Raw genomic sequence first — 21120 nt, 5'->3', positions numbered from 1 at the left:
AGTGCATATAGGTCATTCTCAGAGACAGACCACATGTTAGGACCCCAAAAAAGTCTCTACAAGTTCAAGAAGAATGAATCATATCAAACATCTTCTCAGATCCAATGGAATAAAATTAGAATCACTACAATAAAACACTCAAAAACAATGAATGGGTTACCAATGAGATAAAGGAAGAAATAAAAAAACTTCCTGGAAACAAATGAAAATGAACATTCATCACAAAATCTCTAGGACACAGCAAAGGCAGCCCTTAAGAGGGAAGTTAATAGCACTACAGGCCTATCCTAAAAAACAAAAAAAAAACTAATAAAAAACTATTTAACCCTACAACTTAAAGAATTAGAAGGAGAACACCAAGAAAAGCCCAGAGTAAGTATGAGGGAGAAAATAATAAAGACTCGAGCAGAAGTAAATGGCACGGAGGCTGAAAAAACAATACAAAATACAATGAAACCAAGAGCTGGTTCTTTGAAAAGATCAACAAGACTGATGAACCCTTAGCCAGACTCATCAAGAAACAAAGAGGACTCAAATAAATAAAATTAGAAATGAAAGTGGTGAAGTAACCACTGACACCACAGAAATACAAAGGATTGTACGAAAATAAATACTATGAACAACTCTGTGCCAACAAGACAATGTGGATGAAATGGACAAATTCCTAGAAAATTACAATCTCCCAAAACTGAATCAGGAAGAATCAGAAAACCAGAATAGGCCAATAACAACTGGTGAAATTGAAACAGGAATAAAAAACTCCCAGCAAACAAAAGCCCTGGTTCACGGATTAGTAAAATTAAAACATCCATACTACCCAAAGCAATCTATAGATTCAATGAAATCCCTATTAAAATAACAACGGCATATTTCAAGAACTACAACAAACACTCCAAAAATGTATATGGAATCAAAAAAGACCCCAAATAGCTGTAGCAATCTTGAGAAAGAAGAACAAAGTTGGAGGGACCTCAAAAACAGATATCAAGTTATACTACAAAGCCAATGCAATCAAAATAGCCTGGTACTGGCACAAGAACAGGCATATAGGTTAATGGAACAGAACAGAGAACCCAGAAATTGACCAAAGACATTACGCTCAATTAATATTTGACAAAGGAGGCAAGAACATACAATGAAGTAAAGACAGTCTCTTCAATAAATTGTGTTGGCAAAATTGGACAGATACATGCAAAAAAAATGAAACTAGACCACCAACTTACACCATACACAAAAATAAACTAAAAATGGATAAAAAACTTAAATGTAAGTCATGAAACCATAAAAATCCTAGAACAAACCATAGGCAGCAAAATCTCAGACATCTCTCGTAGCAATATGCTTGGGGATACATCTCCTAGGGCAAAGGAAACTAAGGAGAAAATAAACAAATGGGACTACATCAAAATAAAAAGCTTCTGCACAGCAAAAGAAACCATCAACATAATGAAAAGGGAGCCCCGCTGTATGGGAGAACATATCTGGCAAGATACATCTGATAAAGGGTTAATATCCAAATATAAAAGGAACTCACACAACTTAACAAAAGGAAGACACACAATCCAATTTAAAAATGGGCGAAGGACCTAAATAGTGTGACACTTCTCCAAAGTGGACATACAGATGGCAAGAGACATATGAAAAAATGCTCAAAATCACTGATCACCAGAGAGATGCAAATTCAAATGGCAATGAGGTAACATCTCACACCTGTCAGAATGGCTATCATCAACAAATCAACAAATGACAAGTGCTGGTGAGAATGTGGAAAAAAGGGAACCCTAGTACACTGTTGGTGGGAATGCAGACAAGTGTAGCCACTGTGGAGAACAGTATGGAGTTACCTCAAAAAATTAAATATGGAACTCCCAATTTGACCCAGTGATCCCACTTTTAGTAATATAAACTAAGAAACCCAGAACACCAATCAGAAAAAATGCACCCCTAGGTTCATAGCAACACAATTTACAATAGCTAAGATCTGGAAACAGCCCAAGTGCCCATCAGTAGATGAGTGAATAAAAAAAGCTGTGATACATTTATACCATGGAATACTGTACAGCAGTTAAAAAAAAAAAAAAAAAAAGAAGGCTCTCTTACCCTTTGAGACAGCATGGAGGGACCTGGACAGTATCATGCTAAGTGAAATAAGTCAGTCAGAGAAAGATATGTATCATATGATCTCACTCATATATGGAATCTAATGAACAAAATAAACTGATGAACAAAATAGATCCAGAAACACAGAAGCATGGAACAGACTAATCCCAGAGAGAAGGTGGTATGGGTGGGTGGGTAGGAAGAGATCAACTAAAAAACTTGTATGCATATATGCATAACCCATGGACACAGACAATAGGTGGTGAAGGCATGGGGTAGGGGGCGGGGAGGGGCTAGAAGCGGTCAATGGGGGATAAAAGGGGACATATGTAATACTTTTAACAATAAAGATAGACAGACGGATGGATGGATGGATGGATGAATGAATGAATGAATGAATGAATGAATAAATAAATAAATAAATAAGAAAGCAAGTCACAGAGGGACTTGCCAAAGTTTCTCAGACAGCCGAGGAAACAGGCAGTGGTAGAGGCGATACTGTTTACAGACGTACTTTATGTTACTGACACAGTTGTGGCAGTGGGCTTCCTTCCCCCCAAATGGGATGTTAGTTGGATTTTATATGTAGGATATGAGCCCTTTGATGTTCTAAGTTGATTGGACCTGCACCTTGGTTTCATTATCTATAAAGTGAGTAAGTTCCTAGTTATTTTAAAGGGTTGTGAAAATCCAATACTATAATAGTGTGGAGGCACATTTTTTAATAGTAAAGGGCTCTACTGGAGTGTGGGAAATATTCTCTATATTCTAAACATTCTCTATCTTTTTTTTTTAATTCTTTATTAGTTAAGGTATTACAAATGTGTCCTCATCCCCCACCATTAAACCCCCATCCTCCCCCCCCCCCGCCCCCACTCATGCTCTCATCCCCCTGTTGTCCATGTCCATTGGTTTGGCTTATATGCATGCATACAAGTCCTTTGGTTGATCTCTTCCCCTTACCCCCTCCCTCCCCTACTTTCCCTCTGGGGATTAATAGCCTGATCGCTGTTTCTCTGTCTTTGGATCTGTCCCTGTTCATCAGTCTATGTTGTTCTCTATAATCCACAAATGAGTGAAATCATGAGGTATTTATCTTTCTCTGACTGGCTTATTTCACTTAGCATAATGCTCTCCAGTTCCATCCATGCTGTTGCAAAAGGCAAGAGTTCCTTCTTTTTTACCGCAGCATAGTATTTCATTGTGTAGATGTACCACAGTTTTTTAATCCACTCATCTGTTGATGGGCACTTAGGCTGTTTCCAAATCTTAGCTATGGCGAATTGTGCTGCTATGAACATAGGAGTGCATATATCCTTTCTGATTGGTGTTTCTGGCTTCTTGGGATATATTCTTAGAAGTGGGATCACTGGGTCAAATGGGAGTTCCATTTTTAGTTTTTTGAGGAAGCTCCATACTGTTCTCCACAGTGGCTGCACCAGTCTGCATTCCCACCAGCAGTGCAGAGGGGTTCCTTTTTCTCCACATCCTCTCCAACACTTGTTTGTTGATTTGTTGATGATAGCCATTCTGACAGGTGTGAGGTGATACTGCATAGTCGTTTTGATTTGCATCTCTCGTATAATTAAACATTCTCTATCTTATTAGTTTTCTATTGCTGTGCAACACAGCAGCACCAATTTAGTGGTTTAAAAACAAGGGGTATTTATTACCCCACAGTCCTGTAGGTCAAGGGTGGGGTGTGGCATAGTTGGGCTCCCTGCTCAGCCTCACAGACTGCCCTCAGGATATCAGCAGGGCTGTGCTCCTTTCTGAAGCCTCCAGAAAAGAACCAGCTTCCAAGCTCATTCACGTTGGCCTAATTCAGTTCTTTGTTATAAGGAATGTATTTGCTCTTACTTTTCCTGTGACTGAGTTTCTCTTTTCCTGCTCTGCCATTCCTTCTCAGCCAGGAATGCCCTTCAGCTCCTAGAATCTGCCCACATTCCTTGCCATGTGGCCTCCTTCATCTTTAAAGACAGAAACCAAGAATCTCTCTCACATGGAACCCTCACATTTTCAATCTTTTTTCAGGAAAAAACTGGTCCCTGTTTAGGGCTTATCTGATTAGGTCAGATTTACCCAGGATAATCTCTTTTTAAAGTCAATTTTGTCATATAATCGAAGGGATTAATAAGGGCATGGATCACTGGGAGTCGCTTCAGAATTTGGCCAGGTTACAAAGATATGTTCAAATGCAAAACTATGTGATGTGTGTGTGCTCTATTATGTATAAGATATATTTCAATAGATAAAGAAAAACAGTAAAGAGCTATAAAGATGTTAATATTTATTCTGCTACTATTAGATCTTAGTCCTATCCTAAACTGTAAGTAAACTGCTCAAAAACTATGAGCTCCAGTTTTGTTGGTAAAGTTAGAAGCCATCAAGGTTCCTAAGCCATGAGCATATGATAGTCTGGGGACCTCAGGCGGTTCTTATAAAAATTCAACAGTAATTGGGACACTGGGAAAGCCTGTCAGAAACCAGACACTTGCCCTTGATAAGGTAGTCTAGTCTAATGAAAAGGTGTGCTGCTTTGCTTTTGCCTGGAGTTATACCCATGCATGGGGCTAGCACTGACAATCTCAAATAATCCACCAAACTCTAAGTGTGCACATTAGAATAATTTTACCTTGTAGGAAAATCACTTAACTAATTTTAATATATAAAGAGGTGATATGCAAATTAGGCCGGGACACCATGACGGGACAGGAGGTTGTGTGCGCAGGTGAAGCCTGGAGCGGAGACGGAGACAGAGATGGGGCCTGCCCGAGCTGGCACTGCAGCTCCAGCGGCCCAGAGCGGACACAGGCAGGGGGGCCGGGGCGGAAGTCGGGCGCGGGTCCCAGTTGCCCGAGGTGGCAGTCCGCAGGGTGCCTCCTCACATGGGAGGCGGGCACCTCCTCGTGAGCGATTTCAATCGTGCACTGGGCCTCTAGTACATAAATAACAAAATTTCATAGGGGAAAAGAACCCTTCCAAAATATAGGGTTCATAAGTGAAATAATAAAAGGAGAAACTCTTGTTGTGAATTCTTCTAAGACCAGGACAAAAAAAATACAAGATGGGCCTGAAATATCTTGTTGTACCTGGGAAGGAAATCATCAAAAAACAAACAAAAAAATGATAAGAGCATGTCAAAAGGACACAGAAGCCAAACCAAAAAAGTTCCCGATTGCCAAAATATTTTGAACAAAAAAATATTGAACTGAATTATAACCCAAAGAGTGAAATAAATAATCATGAGTTTATATTGACAAATCAATGGGAAAGAAGGAAAAATACCAATTAACAAATGTCTTAAGAATGAGATATATAGCAATCATTAGAACACCACAGAAATAACTGCCACATGCAAGATCTACTGATGAATCTAAAGTCAGTGGGTGAAAGTGTAGGCAGAAACAGAATGTGTATGTAGTCTCTGCATTAGTTTCCTGTGGCTGCTGTAACAAATTACCACAAATTCAGTGGCTTAAAACACCATAAAGTTATTCTCTTTCAGTTTTGGAGGCACGATGTTCAAAATCAGTTACCACTGGGCCAAAACCAAGGTGTCAGCAGAGTCACGCTCTCTCTGGAAGATATGGCTATTGAGCATGTGTGACTCAAGAATTAATTTTTTTTTAAAGAACTCATGAACATGGACAAGTGTGGTGTGTGTGTGTTGGGGGGAGGCGGGGGAGGGTATAGAGGGGATAAGTGGAAAAAAATAAAATTAAGTAAAAATTAAATTTAAAAAGAATTAATTTTTAATTTTTATTTAATTTTAATTAATTTACATTTAAATAGCCACATATGGCTAATACCTACCATAATGGACAGAACAGTTCTAAAGGCTCTTAAGAAGCCAAAGAGAGAGGGGAGTGGGGAAAAGACAACTTTTACGTGAGTATAAATAGCAAAAGCTAAGATTATGCACATAAGGTCTGATTTACTTTAACAGTTCTTTCAGTATTTTCTATTGTGCTCAGAAGTAACCATGTCACATTAAAGGGAGGGAAGGGCTTTGTAACATCAGTGAAACTACAGAGCTTCAACCCACTTAGCAAGAAACGCAACAAATCATAGAGCTCATTCCTTTTTACCTTTTATTCTCCTGGGAACTACAGTCACCCAATCAGGTCCGCTGGAGTTGATTGGCATTTTTATATTGACACCACTTTAAGAGGAATAAAAAGAGTACAGACTTAGATTCAGGAATAGTTATTTTCCAATATGTATCTTTATTTACAAATAAAAAATGGATATGATTTCATAGAGGCTCATTAAGATGAAATAGTCTCATAAATATTAATCAACACAATTAATCATTAGTAACTAGGTCTCCAGAAATAAACAGGTCTTATAATCTGGATAGGAATTAAATAGATTAATTTTTCACTGCTTAGCTCTTAACCCAAACTTCCAAAATGACAAATTCTGGTCTGAATTGCTTATTACCCTCAGACTCGGAGAAGGCTCACACTGATGAGAATATCTATGTTGTCACTACTTAGTCCCAAGTTCTCAGGCTGCAAGCCTGTGCAGCAGTTCAGTCACATGCCAGATTCCTTCGGCCTTGCCTAGAACTGAGATGAGTCCTACTGTAGGCTCTTGGCCCCAGACATGTGCTCATGCAGTACTTTGTTCATCATTACTATGGCTCTTTAGGGTCTGTTCCCCTTACTAAAACATAAACTCTTTGAAGACACGGATTGTGTCTCCATAACCTTTTGTTTTCAGTACCTACTAGCACAGGCCCTGGACTAGAGTCTGTGCTTAGAAAATATTTGATGGAGGGCTGTGTGAAAAGTGGGAGAGACCAGAGCCCAAGAGAAAAATATTGAAAACCAGGTGAACTCTTCCAGAAACTGGGTCACAATAATTAGGTTTTTTACAGTTAAACCAAAAACAAATTTTAAAAAATAAAATGCTGCCTTGACTGGTTTGGCTCGGTGGATAGAGCATCAGCCTGCAGACCGAAGGATCCAGGTTCGATTCCGGTCAAGGGCATGTACCTTGGTTGTGGGCACATCCTCAGTGGGGGGTGTGCAAGAGGCAGCTGATCGATGTTTCTCTCTCATCGATGTTTCTAACTCTCTATCCCTCTCCCTTCCTCTCTATAAAAAAATCAATAAAATATATTTAAAATAAAATAAAATGCTAACTTTCCAAACTCTTGATAGGGGAACTTACAGTAATGAGTTTTTGGTTCATCAAAAGTCAATTCAAAAGAGATTTGTTCTTCAATAATGCCTAAACTTTACTATATGCCAGGCACTCCTAGATGTCAGGTATATAATAGTAAACAAACTCCACAGCATCTCCTCCTTTATGGAAATGACATTTAATGGGGGAGAGAGACAAAATAACAATTAAGGAAGTATAGGGGGCTACATTAGAGAATAACAAAACTTCATAGGTTAAATAATTGACACTGAAGAGAGCATACAACTTTTAAAAGGGCACACATAAACTGCGCTCATGAATTTAGAACTTTAAGGGAAGGAAACAAAGAAAACTTTACCTCTGCAATTTTCCTGTAAAAATGTTTAACTCACTCTAGTCATAGAGAAACAATAAAGCAGCAAATCCAAATTAAGGGACATTCTACAAAATAGTGAGATCAAAATTCTTAATACTGTAAAAAACAAATAAACTGGAGACCTCTTCTGGATTAAAGGAGATTAAAGAGATAATTAAACACATTGTGTGTAAACATTGACTCAATTAGTTAAAATAAAAAGGTAGCTATGAAGCATATTATTGGGACAACTGCAGAAACTTGGATATGGGCTACATATTAAATAATATCATATCAATGATAAATGTCCAAAGTATGATAACTGTGTTATGGTTATATGTTGGAGAAAGTCCATTTCCTAGAGATGCATACTCATGGGGTTCAGTGCCATGATGTTTTCCACTTACTCTCAAATGGTCTGGGTGGAAAAATTATACACAGACACACATATATACACACACATACAGAGGAAAAGAGATGGATAGCATTTGTGGTAAAACATTAACAATGGTGAATCTAAGTTAAAGATATAAGGGTGTTCATTGTTATTATTCTTGTAGAGTTTTTAAAGATTTGAAGTTTTTTTTAATACAAAGTAAAAAAGAAAAGAATTATAAATCATGCTAAAATAAAGGGAAGCTTTGTATGTGATAATTTCATTTTTTCAAAAGGTTTTCCCTTGTATTAACAGTATCTTCTAAGCAAAGTATTGTTGTTTTTTTCCAAAACCAATACTTTTTTTTCCTTAAGAGTGAAAAACAAGCATTAGATCACCTTATTTATCCATCATTTAAGAACCCTGAGAACAAAATTAAGCTTCTTAATCCTTTCTGAATTAAGCAACATTATGAGCCACCAAGAAAAGAAGTAAAAATGGGTATCAGCTCACCATATTCAGGCCACAAGTTCCAAACAGTATACACAAAGATCTTTCAAGTGATCAATTTCAATCTTTCTCTTTCTCTTTCAGTTAGCCTGGTACAAAGTTTCAGAATTTTAACAGAGTAAACAATGCAAAAAATAAAATTGGTATCAGGACTCTGTCAAATATTCGGCTTCTAAAAACTTATGTCACCTCAAATAGTTTTTCCAGCAAAATCCCAGGTAAGTAGAATTTCTCTTTTTTTAATATATTTTTATTGATTTCAGAGAGGAAGGGAGAGGGAGAGAGATAGGAAGATCAATGATGAGAAAGAATCATTGATCGGCTATCTCCTGCACACCCCTACTGGGGTTTGAGCCCTCAACCCAGGCATATGCCCTTGACCGGAATCGAACCCTGGACTCTTCAGTCCACAGGCTGATGCTCTATCCACTGAGCCAAACCCACTAGGGCAAGTAGAATTTCTTAATAATTCTACTACAAAGTGCCATTAGCCAGCCTCATCCAGGATTTGCAAGAAAGGGCACGGACAGATATTATTTTATCCTTCTAGATTCACAGCTGTTTTTGTGTTTGTTTGTTTGTCTTAGTGGTAGGATTTATGTTAGACATATTTTAAATTTGACACAAATTTCATTCTCTAACCTTTCTCTCACCTGGAATCCAAGTAAATTATTAGCTATGCTTTCTCCTCTGTTAGGCCACTAAGTAGACTGACAACACAACTCATAAATGAGCAGTTTTCATTCATAGACAAAAAGTGCACAGAAATAAAATAATTTGTTCATAGTCATCAATAAATAGCATGCCTGAGATCGAACACAGGATTAAAACTAAAGCTAAAGTCCTTTTGCGCTTCTCAAAGCCAGTACAATAAATACATTGAGTAGTGCTCCCTCTGCTGGCCTTCTAAAAGCATAGCATGAGTCCATCAATTCTGTGGGTAAACTGTTAGGAGCAGAGCAGACTCCAGAAGAAGCTCCTGTTACAGTAGGAAATTTTACCACATTAAGTAATGACTGGACATAAAATATATTTTTCAGGGTGCCCAATGTAATCAACAAAAATCTCTTTCTACCAAAGAATGTTTAAAAAGTATATGTTTCATTAAAAATTAAAAAAAACATTTTGTTCTTTCAAATAATTGTACTTTTGACCATATAGCTTTTATGAACTTTTTATATCTTAGAAATATTATTTTTTTCAGCATTACATGGAATGCTGAAGAAAACAGAAAGTTTAATTCATACTAACGTGCATTCCATTCTGCACATTAGTACATATATTGATCATTATGCTAAAAGAGTTTTATACTTACGTTCAAGAATATAAAACTGTTAACTTAAAATATATAGTTTGCTGTGGTATTTCCTGGCTTCCCATGCTCATCATTAAATTAACCCAGCAGTGTTGCTATATTCATAGTCTTCTTCCTATTAATAAATGTTTATATGATTTTAACAACTGGTATTTTAGTCACTTAAAATTATTTTAGTTTAGCTCTGGCCAGTGGCTCAGTTGGTTGGAGCATCATCCCATACACTGAAAGGCTGCGGGTTTGATTCCTGGTCAGGACACATTTCTAAGTTGCAGGTTCGATCCAGGTAGGGGAGCCTGTGGGAGGCAACTGATCAATGTTTCCCTCCCACATTGATGTTTCTCTCTCTTTCTCTCTCTCCCCCCTTCCTCTCTCTAAAAATCAATTTATAAAGAACATATATCCTTGGGTGAAGATTTTTAAAAAGCTTAAAAAAGTTATTTGAGTTATTTTAGTTTACCAGACAATGAAGCTAAAACACTGGCCTGACTATAAGACCTCTTATCAACCCTGTTCTTGGATGATTTGTATATGTTCTGTTAATTAATGATCTTGCTTATAGAGCTACAGATGTGCTACATAGTTCTGAAATGAAACACAGATATGAGGGTAAAAAAATGAAAATTCAAGGGTAAAAGGTCTTTAATTTGAACCGAAATAAACGCTAAGCTTCACTTTTAAAAAAACAATCACAAAGCATAAATCTGTGTTTACTTTCTTATTCACCACCTCTCCTGAACTGGGCCAAGTCTAGAGGATGTAAGTAGCACATAATCAAAACAAGAAAGCCTCCCAAGTGTGACAATGTTTCCTAAGTGGGACACAGACAGTGAAAAAAGACTGTTAGATCCTCTCCCCCTCACCCCCAGGACAAGACGCATGTACCTCTGGAAGAAAGCACTCTCCGCAGCGGTCAGGAGGCCCTTCTGGTAGCCGCCTTTGAAATGGTTGATTCTGCTGCTGCAAGGAAGCTTCTTTGGCTTGAAGCAGAACCAGGGCTCGCCCGTGTACAGGTCTGTAAAGTTACACAGGGGCAGGAGCCGCGGCAGACACACGTTGCACTCAGTAGTTTCAGAAATTCTTCCTGAACGAAAGAGACTCTTGAAATAGACCCTGTCTGGTTTCTCTTCCTGTAGGTGCTGAAGAACTCTGATCCCTTCACTGGGGTGGACCAGAGAGACGGACACTGTAACTTTGCCTGGCCAGAGCAAAGTAAAGAAGACCTTGTAAAAGCCATTCTGGTAGTCCACCACTCTGCCCACAGCCCCTGCCTGCAGCTTCGGGGAGTGGATTCTGGCCTGCAGGTAGTCCCCACCATACTTCTTGGGCTGTCTCTGAAAATCCTGTACGTGAACCAGCACCTCTAGCTGGCTTCCCACCTTGAAGAAGTCTGCAGAGTTCAAGATGACAAAGTAGCTGGAAGAAGGGTCACTGCTCTTCACAAAGGGGACAGGGCCCACGTCAGGGATCTGCCTCTGTAAGGCGGTCAGCAAGGAGTCCTCCTCCGCGCGCTCCTGCCTGGAGAGAGTCTGATGTTCGTAGCCGCAGTAAGGGTTCCGGCTAGTCCCTGTCACCTGAGAGGAAACAAACTGTCCGCTGCTGTCAATGAATGTGGCTGAGACAGTCTCACGGTCCAAATACTGAAAAGAAAAACACAAAATCAGAAACCATCGCTGCAATAAATCTCCTATATTCAACCAAATAAATCTCTACTTCCGTTTAAATTTTAATAAACCTACGTGGGATGACACTGTTTCAAAGAGCAAAGCTCACTAGTTTTACAAGGCTATGTTATTGTAACATAGTGAAATCAAAAAGGAACAGTCATAGAGGATCCCCACACTTTTGTGCGATTTTACCTCCAGGAGCTCAATCAGGTTCAAAAGTAAATATTGGAGAAAAAATCCCCCCAGTGCTTCCAATAGACGTGAATAGGTATCATTCTGAAATGTACCAGAGCACTCTGTTCTTAACAAGGCCTGACCTTAAGAGAAACTATTTTACCAGAGGCTAACCCACTGAGGTTTTATCAGAGCCTAACCAAACCAGGATGAGGGACATACCCAACTCCAGACCATTCTAACCATTCTGTCCAACTTAAGGCGCGTGGGGAGGGCTAAGAAGCACTTTTAAGTTCACAGTCCAGAGGCACAGGCTCACTAACTGACTGAGACTTAATCACAGGATTCGAAAATGCTTCGCCTCCCCCACACCTTACCACCGCTCCACTAAAAGCCTATTTGTAGGAGTTTCCCCAGTACATCCTGTCCAGCTTTCAATAAAAAATTATGAGATATACTAAAAGGCCAAAAAACACAGATTGGAAAGACATATCAAGCATGAGAAACAGAATTAGATACAGAAGGGATGTTGGAATAATCAGATCAGATACTTAAAGCAACAATGATTCATATGCTAAGGCAAGCATGTCAAACTCGCAGCCCGTGGGCCGCATGCCTTGTTTATTTGGCCCGTGTTAGCCTTTGAGTTTGACCTGCTTGTGCTAGGGGCTCTAATGGAAAAATCAGACAACATGCAAAAACAGATGGGCAATGTAAAACGAAAAATGGAAATTCCAAGAAAGAGTCAAAAAGAAATACTAGACAGAGCAGAGAGAATTTTTAGGGCAGGCAAAATACTCTGTATGACATTATAATGATTGACGCATGTCATTATCAGTTGTCCAAACCCACAGAATGTATAATACCAGGAGTGAACTCTAAGGTAAACAATAGACTTTGGATGATTATAATGTATCAATGTAGGTTCATTCTTGGAAAATAAAATGATAATAATAATGGGGGAGGCTATGCATGTATGGGGGCAGGGAGCATATGGGAAATATCTGTAATCTTTCTGTTGGGTAAACCCGGCCAGTTGGCTTTTCCTTTTTTGTAATACAAGAGCCTAACTTCAACTTTAATTGACCAGGCATTTTAAAGAGGCATCCACTTCAAAGATGGCTATCTAAACACACACACACACACACACACACACACACACACACACACACACACAACTAGATAAAGAGCCAGGCAGCCCTGCCTCTCCCCAGCCCCAGTCTTTGATTTAGATAACTGACTATTTAGGCCACTTCTTTTCCTCTTTCCACACTTGAAATTCTCACTCTTATGTTTTGCATTCACCAATAAAAAGTGCTAGATGCCAGGTCCCCACCCTTAACACCAATAAAAGTAGAACTCCAGGTCCACAGTCCCTCTCTTTCTCTACTCACAGCCTCACCGTATGGGGCCTGACATACAATGTATCCCTCTCTTCTGGGACTTATGAGTAATAAACCTTGTTCTTTTTTTCTAAGTTTCATGATGGTTATTGCTGTGTCCTGTAATCATAAGAACCACAAGGGCCAGTCCAGCCACAACACTGATTATCAAAAACTGAGACTGGCACAAAACACTTCCTCTCTATTTCGTTGTAAGCATAAAACTTCCCCAAGATATAATGTCTTTAAAATAAAAATTAAAAGAAATTCCAGAGCTCAAAAACACTATAAAGGGCTCAGCTGAGGAAAGAACCTCTGAGCTTGAGGCTATGTCCACAGAAACTTCTAAAACTAAAAAGCAAAGAGGAAAAAAGAATAAAAAATGGGAACACAATATTCAAAAGCTGTAGGACAAATCTCCCACACATATACATTTCAAATTGCTGCATAACCTTTTTAGTACTTAACCCATGAAACAGCTGAGTTAAATTGCAAGAGGGGGGAAAAAAGACAAAAAAACAAAACAAAAAACAAAACAGTAACAACAAAGCAAAACCAAAAATTACTCTCCTCAACAGCTAATATTACCTGTTACAAAACACTTAAGGCCGGGCTCCCCATCCATGTCAAACCACTTCAAAGTACTTTACAAGATAAAAATAATCCCACACAAGCTAAAATTACTCCCAAAACACAAGAGAATTTTTAATGATCTTCTTGGACTCTGTATTATCTTAACTCTCATTTTCTTCCACAAAACTTTTACTTTTGAAATTCAAAATATAATAATAACTGAACACAATTTTTAATACAGGTCTAATGGAATTCTTTGCAGGGCAATACTTCAAAGTTAATGTTCCCTTTCTATTGCAAATGTTCATCTTTATAAATCACTAGAGGCCTGGTGCACAAATTTGTGCACGGGTGGGGTCCCTCGGCATGGCCGGCAATCGGGGCCGATCAGGGCATCTCACCCAGTCCCGATTGGGGCCGATTGGGGCCAATTGGGGCCGGCTGGCTGGGGGGTAAGGGCCACAGGAGGTTGGCCAGCTGTGGGGAGGGGCCACGGGAGGTTCTGATCTGGGCGATCGGGGCTGGCCAGCCAAGGTAAGGGACCGTGGGAGGTTGGCCAGCCGCGGGAGGTTGTCTATGGGAGCGCACTGACCACCAGGGGGAAGTTCCTGCATTGAGCGTCTGCCCCCAGGTGGTCAGTGCACATCATAGCAACTGGTCGACCAGGTGTTCTGGTCATTCAGTCGTAATGGTAGCTTAAAGTTTTATGTATATAGATTCTTACCTCTTGGGCTATATCAAAACAGGTGATGGACCAGATTTTACACTTACATGCAGATATTTTCAACTGGAAGGATTTCACTATTTAATGCAAATAGGAATGAAGAAAAAAAAAAGCTAGAGTACCAATACTCATATCAAACAAAATAGACTTTTAAACAAAGGTTGTAAGAGACAGAGGACATTTTTTTTTACAAAGAACATTTTATAGTGATAAAGAGATCAATCCAACAAGAGGATATAACCCTTATAAACATTTATGTACCCAACATAGGAGCACCTAAATATATAAATTAAAAATTGGACAATAATACAGTTATTGTAGGGAACTTTAACACCCCATTGCTATCAATAGATAGATCTTCCAGACAGAAAATAAACAAAGAATCAGTGACCTTAAATTACACATTCGACAAGATGAACTTAATTGATATTTTTAGAGCTTTTTAGCCCAAAGCAACAGAATATACATTCTTTCCAAGCGCAGAGGGAACATTTTCCAGGATAGACTACGTATTAGGCCACAAAACAAACATCAATACATTTCAAAAGACTGAAATCATATCAAGCATTTTCCCAACCACAATGGTATAAAACTAGAAATCAATTACAAGAAGAAAACTGAAAAACACACAAAGACATGGAGACTAAATAACATTTTACTGAACAATGAATGGGTTAACAATAAGATCAAGGAAGAAATCAAAAGATACCTTGAGACAAATGAAAATAAAAACACAACAGTCCAAAATCTATGGGACACAGCTAAGCAATCCTAAGAGAAAAATTTATAGCAATACAAGCCTGCCTCAAAAAAAAAAAAAAACAACAAGAAAATTTTCAAATAATAACCTAACCTTACACCTAAAGGGATGAGAAAAAGAACAACAAACAACGCCCAAAGTGAACAGAAGTAAGGAAACAATAAAAATTAGAGCAGAAATAAACAAAATAGTCTAAAAAAATACAAAAGATCAATGAAACCAAGAGCTGATCAAACAGATTAAAGCTCTTGGGAATCTCACAGGAGGGGTTACCATCTGAATTAGATGTTTCAGTGACGCCAGAAGGCATGGGCTGGGCATTCTGACACCAACAGCAAAAGGAGCAAATGCCCCTTGGATTTTGGTCCCAACTATACAATGGGGCAGAGATCAGTTACACCTCAGAAAGCAGCCATTTACTTTAAGAACATCACTCCCAATTAAGGGGTGGAGAGAAAAATTATTTACAAGACCCACTTCAGCTGCTGTCCCAGCCTATACCCGCAGAAATGGCATGCATATTTGCAACAGCACAGAGCTCTCTCCACAAGTTCCTTGGGCAATGTGTTACATCCCATTCTAGGATCAATTTTTACAAGACCACTGCAGCCCCTACTGTAGAGCCCCCACAAGAGATGCCCCATGAATGAAAGAAGGTATTGTCCCCATGCCCCAAAAAGCATGGTATTTTAAAAGCATAGCTACCTGCCCTTTTGCAATCTTCCACCTTACACAAGTGGGCAAAGGTCATTGCCAAGGCAGTTAGGAAAATAAATTTGGCAGATGCCAGCATGGGGTTCTCTCCCTACCAATGCTTGGGAACTGTTACACGAGATGTTCCACTGATCACATCCATTAGAAAGCTACGGCCTGATGCCTTACCACCAGAGCTGAAAAGGGGCCACGTCCACTACTATTCAGAGCTCCTTGAGACACTGAACCAAGGGAGGGGACACTTGAATGGGGGTTGGCTGGCAACTTCCCCCAGGTTGGATACAGTATTTCTTGCCAGTCAATCAGGTACATGGTCCCCACTGACCCTGCTGGAATCTGAGCTTAGACGTTGTGTATGACTCCAATGGACTGGCTGTGTTTGCTCCGTTGGATGAACCACACCACACATAGGCACATGTGGTGGCTCCCATCCATTACTTGTCAAATAATGCACAAGGTTTTAGATACTCAGTGGACAGAAAAAGAAAACAAATCTTTAAAGGCAGGTGCCCCTCTGGCTCCCAAAGAAGGTATCTGGATATGTGGCACACATATATGGCCTTATCTCCCTTATGGATAGACTGGTAACTGCACATTGGGCTTCCCTACCTGACCAAGGAAAATTTATGAGACTTTACCAGAACCCACCCCCCCAAAAAAAAACTTAGCTGCTTTAAAGTCCTAGGGGACTCACAGTCTGTCTTGGAAGGAGTGGCCTGTTTGCATCGTCTCACCCCAATATACCAGTGTTAGTACAAAGCTAGAAATTCAAGCCTTGCCTAAGTTCACAGCAACTGCCTGAAATGATTCTAGACAGAGCATTTTCTTGCTGAACCAACCAAGAAACAGGGCAAAGGAAAAATGAGGTTTTGCAAAATAGAATGGCTTTATATATTCTCACTACAGCACAAGCAGGACCTGTGCGCTCATTAAACAAGAATGCACCTATATACTTTCTTATGAATCTAACACTACTGACCTCTTATCCCATAGGAAAAATGCTATGAATAAGGCTGATCAGATTTCCTTGGTGGACTCATTTAGTCGCTGGCTTGCTTCTCTCCCTGGGAGATGGGATTTGGCTACTTTGGGGATTGTCTTATGCCCAGTAGGCTTACTCTGCTCCTATTGCTGCTGGTATTACTGCTGTGCTTTAAGCATGCAGACCACCTCCTGATATCTGGCCCTAGGGACTCCGAGGAAGACAGGCAGATAAGATTGTGTGGGCCGCAAAGATGTCAGAGGTGGAATGATTGATGTCAATGTGAACAAAACTAACTTCATTTCATTTCATTTTTTAAGTTTCATTCTGAGTCCTTTGACCAACCTCACTGTCCTTAGCGAGCTTCCTCACAATACTGTGTGAGTTTAAGGTGAACAGATATTGACTTCATTCTGATTATCCGAGTTCCTTAAAATGCAGCCATAAATATTTTTGTTAGCAATACCCAGGGTCCACAGTTGACATTTGGCATTGGTTAAAAATTGAATGCCCTGACAATCAAAATAAATATCAAACCGGTAACCGGTAACATGTTTTCAGATTTCAGCAGTTTACAAATGAAATGCTTTGCATTCTAAGTGGCCAATAAAAATAAATCCTGAATTTATTTGAAGGTACTTTCCCTAATCAGAACCTGTAACTTGAGCTTGCAGGCAAACATCAAGTCTTCTCTCTAGGTTCACAGAACAGCCACTTTTTTAAAAACTGAAAAATATTTAACATACAATATTGTGTGAGTTTAAGGTGAACAGATATTGATTTGATCCACTTATATGACGGTTATAAACAATCATCTATCACAAGACCACCAGGGGGTACATACCCTGGTGCTACTGCATTCTTTGTCTTGTCAGTCATTAGCACCCAAGTTAGTACTATTTTTAAGTACTGTAACGGGTCTGCTAGCAGAGAATATCTGCACAGACTGCTGAGTCATTTATTGTGCTCCAACCCAATATAAATGACCCTATCATAGATCCTGTAATAATATATGGACTCGTCTGCTTCATTTGTAGGTCTTAAGATACCTCCTCCTTACGGTGGCCATCACACCTTTCCCCACCATCGCACAACCCTTGGCTGCCCACCTCCACCCGGCCTCCCAGGCCATCCAGCGTCCTAGGACAATCCGGTGATAACAGAATTACACAAGGAAAAGCAGCTTCCTGTCCTGGACAAACCAAGTTCCTTGTGCCTGATCCTGTCAACCTGGGTAAGTTCATCAGGGTCATCAGCAGCACTTACAGCCTTCTTCCTGATGGTGAAGACACAGCACGGTGCTCATGTCCACACCAATTTCGGAAGTGTGTGAAGGTGAGAAGGGTGAGGATGGAGTCCATGTGTGGTAAGTGCCTTTCAGGAGACATCTGGAACCAGAATGTTGATGTGAGACTAGAAAAAGGAAGCTATTCTACAATTTCTGTAAACCCTTACCAAGAAAATAACAAGAGATGTAACGGAGGTTGAACAGTTCATCAAACCACAGATCAGTAGTGTTCCTTCCTAGAGTCTTAGAAAATTGTTTTTGTACATCAAGCAGAAAAACTGAGCTTGAAATGAGCACACACAGCTTTGAGAGACTATATTATTTAACCTGGGTTATCATGTTTTCAGATTTCAGCAGTTTACAAATGAAATGCTTTGCATTCTAAGTGGCCAATAAAAATAAATCCTGAATTTATTTGAAGGTACTTTCCCTAATCAGAACCTGTAACTTGAGCTTTCAGGCAAACATCAAGTCTTCTCTCTAGGTTCACAGAACCAGCCACTTTTTTAAAAACTGAAAAATATTTGACATACAATATTGTGTGAGTTTAAGGTGAACAGATATTGACTTCATGCATTTATATGACGGTATGACTGCCACTGTAGTGTACCAAACCCGTCTGACAGTGGGTGTTTGGCTGGAGCCCAGGAGGCCAGGCTGGGCTGCAGTGACTGCAGAGCTGGCTGGGGACAGGCATATGGTGGGAAATGACACAGCTTCCAGAAAGTTTGGGCACAGAGAAGAGAACAACCCTGCGGGCAGATGGAAGACGTGGGACCAAGTGAAGGACAGGAGCATGTTGAGGCATTGCTTCCAGAGAGTCCATTGAGAAGCAGGGCTGCAGTATGGGGCATGGATGACCTGGGGTCTCCGAGAAGGCAGGGTGGCTCCGGATGTGGAAGAGGCATTTCTTACCATGAGGGGATCTGGGCTTCTCCAACCCATCCCCTCAGCTTGACCCTGGCATCCACAGTTGGCATATGGCATTGGTCAAAAATTGAATAAATATCATGATTGTCACACAAATACTAATATGCTACCTTAAAACATTCCCAATGCTGTAGATACAACAGAAAAAGTAGTTAAGCCCCTAACAATGTAACTTCAAAATGTCAAAATGAGGATTCAATTTGTGGTGGAATAATAAAATTATGAGTGAACAATAATTTTTATTTAAAATAATAAAAATATGTGTGTGTGCCGAAACCGGTTTGGCTCAGTGGATAGAGCGTCGGCCTGCGGACTGAGGGGTCCCGGGTTCGATTCCGGTCGGGGGCATGTACCTGGGTTGCGGGCACATCCCCAGGGGGTGTGCAGGAGGCAGCTGATCGATGTTTCTCTCTCATCGATGTTTCTAACTCTCTGTTTCTCTCCCTTCCTCTCTGTAAAAAATCAATAAAATATATTTTTAAAAAAAGAAAATAGTTTAAAAAAATAAAAATAAAAATAAAAATAAAAATATGTGTGAATACAGTGTCTTGCTAGTTCACACTATCTCCACCCCAGGAGGTAACCCACATTCCATGAAGCTCCCTTTCTGTGTTGTTCTAGGGTGTGAGTGCCCAGGGATGTCACCCCTGCCCGTTTAGGCCTGTCCAAAATCTTCCAGGAGCCCCTGCACCTGCCCATACAAGTTCTCCAGAGCAGCGGTCGCCAACCTTTCGGACCTCAGGGACCACCAGTGGTCCGCAGACCACTCGTTAGCGACCGCTGCTCCAGAGCATGGATCTCGGCCTGCCGCCCACACCACTGCTAGGCCTGCTATTGTAATGCCTCCCCCTCCTGCTCCAGGACACAGTGCCTGTCTTTAGCCTGGAGGAGCTCAGCCAGGGACCCCTCTGTGCTCAGGGCTTGGGTTTCCTTCAGATCTTGCTCCCAATCCCCTGCCTCAACTAGTGGCATGTCCAGGAAGGCCTGGTCCTTATCAAAGGCCCCCCAGGTGATATGCCACTAGGACATTAGGCTCAAGTTGGTCCCAGGAAGTTGGGCAGCAGGAGTCGTCGACTGCCCTCGGTGGGGGGGGGGGGGGGGGGGGGGCGTCCGAGTGGGACACTTTGCTCTTAAGGTTCTTAAGTGCACCGGGTCACAGGACCCCGTGAGTGCTGTTCTGCAGGGGCCCTCAACTGGGTTTTGAGTCTATTGAGAGGTCATATGGAGGTGAGCTGAGGTCCAGGGCACTCTCATTGTTGTAAGTGGCTGCACTCTGTGGAAAAAAACACCAAGGAGGAATCCAAGGGGCAGCCCTTGAAGGTTCCCAGGTGAACCTGGGCACATGAAGCTTTGACTGCAGTTCTGTGGTTGCCCTGGACTGGGTTGAGTACACTGAGTCCCTGGAGGTGGGCAGGGATCCAGGACACTCTCACTGTTGGTCAGCGGCTGCCCTTGGTGGAAATGGAAGTCCAAGGAGATCTCAGATTTGGAGTCTGGAAGCAGTCCAAGGTCGAGATGAGTTGCAGGTGTAGTGCCAAGCTACCCTCTTCTGAGTGTGGTGTAAGGGGCAAGGCATTGGGTTGGAGGTCTCAGGGGCCTCTCCTGTTTGGTAAGGGTCCACCGGCACTCCTGCATCCGCCCCCTCCGGCCTAATGGGAGTGCCAGGGTAAATAGCCTAGCCAGGCTGGCCGCAGAACGGGATGAAGCTCAGACTTGGACCAGAGAGGAGCAGGAAGGTGGGTGCCAACACAAAGGTATAGCACAAGGGAGTGAGCAAGTGGTATGCCATCCAGGGAGGCACATGACAAGGGGGAGATCGAGGTGACCAGCAGGAGGACCTGCAGCGGGCACGCCATCTCTCTGCTCATTATGGCCTTGGGCCTTTACCTGGGGCTTTTATAGCCATGACACCCCGAGTCAGAGGGCCTGCTCCACATCCCCTCACGCCCCCCATGCACAGGTGCCGACAGCTTTCACAGGGACCAGTGCCAGGCTTTGCCCCCTGCAGCACCTGAACCCCTCTCTCTCTCAATGTAGTCTTTTTTTTTATTGTCTAAAGTTTTACATATGTCTCCTTTTCCCCTAATTGACCCCCCTCCCCCAGCCATTCCCAACC

General features: G+C 41.0%; 1 protein-coding gene across 2 annotated transcripts in view; it reads right to left on the bottom strand.

The window, feature by feature from the left end:
* NXPE3 (neurexophilin and PC-esterase domain family member 3) overlaps positions 1 to 21120 on the bottom strand; it is a 70231-nt gene that overhangs the window by 10384 nt on the left and 38727 nt on the right. For both annotated transcript variants that reach the window (XM_023758862.1, XM_023758863.1), the window contains 2 exons: positions 10696 to 11450; positions 6192 to 6265 (listed from right to left, as the gene is read on the bottom strand). In XM_023758862.1, coding sequence (XP_023614630.1) covers positions 6192 to 6265; positions 10696 to 11450 — 829 coding nt within the window. The remainder of the gene's footprint in view (positions 1 to 6191; positions 6266 to 10695; positions 11451 to 21120) is intronic.

The sequence above is a fragment of the Myotis lucifugus genome, unplaced genomic scaffold (genome assembly GCF_000147115.1).
Source record: "Myotis lucifugus unplaced genomic scaffold, Myoluc2.0 scaffold_140, whole genome shotgun sequence".
In the NCBI taxonomy this organism is placed as follows: domain Eukaryota; kingdom Metazoa; phylum Chordata; class Mammalia; order Chiroptera; family Vespertilionidae; genus Myotis; species Myotis lucifugus.
Note: the sequence above shows the minus strand (reverse complement) of the source record. Positions and strands in the feature narration are given on the sequence as shown.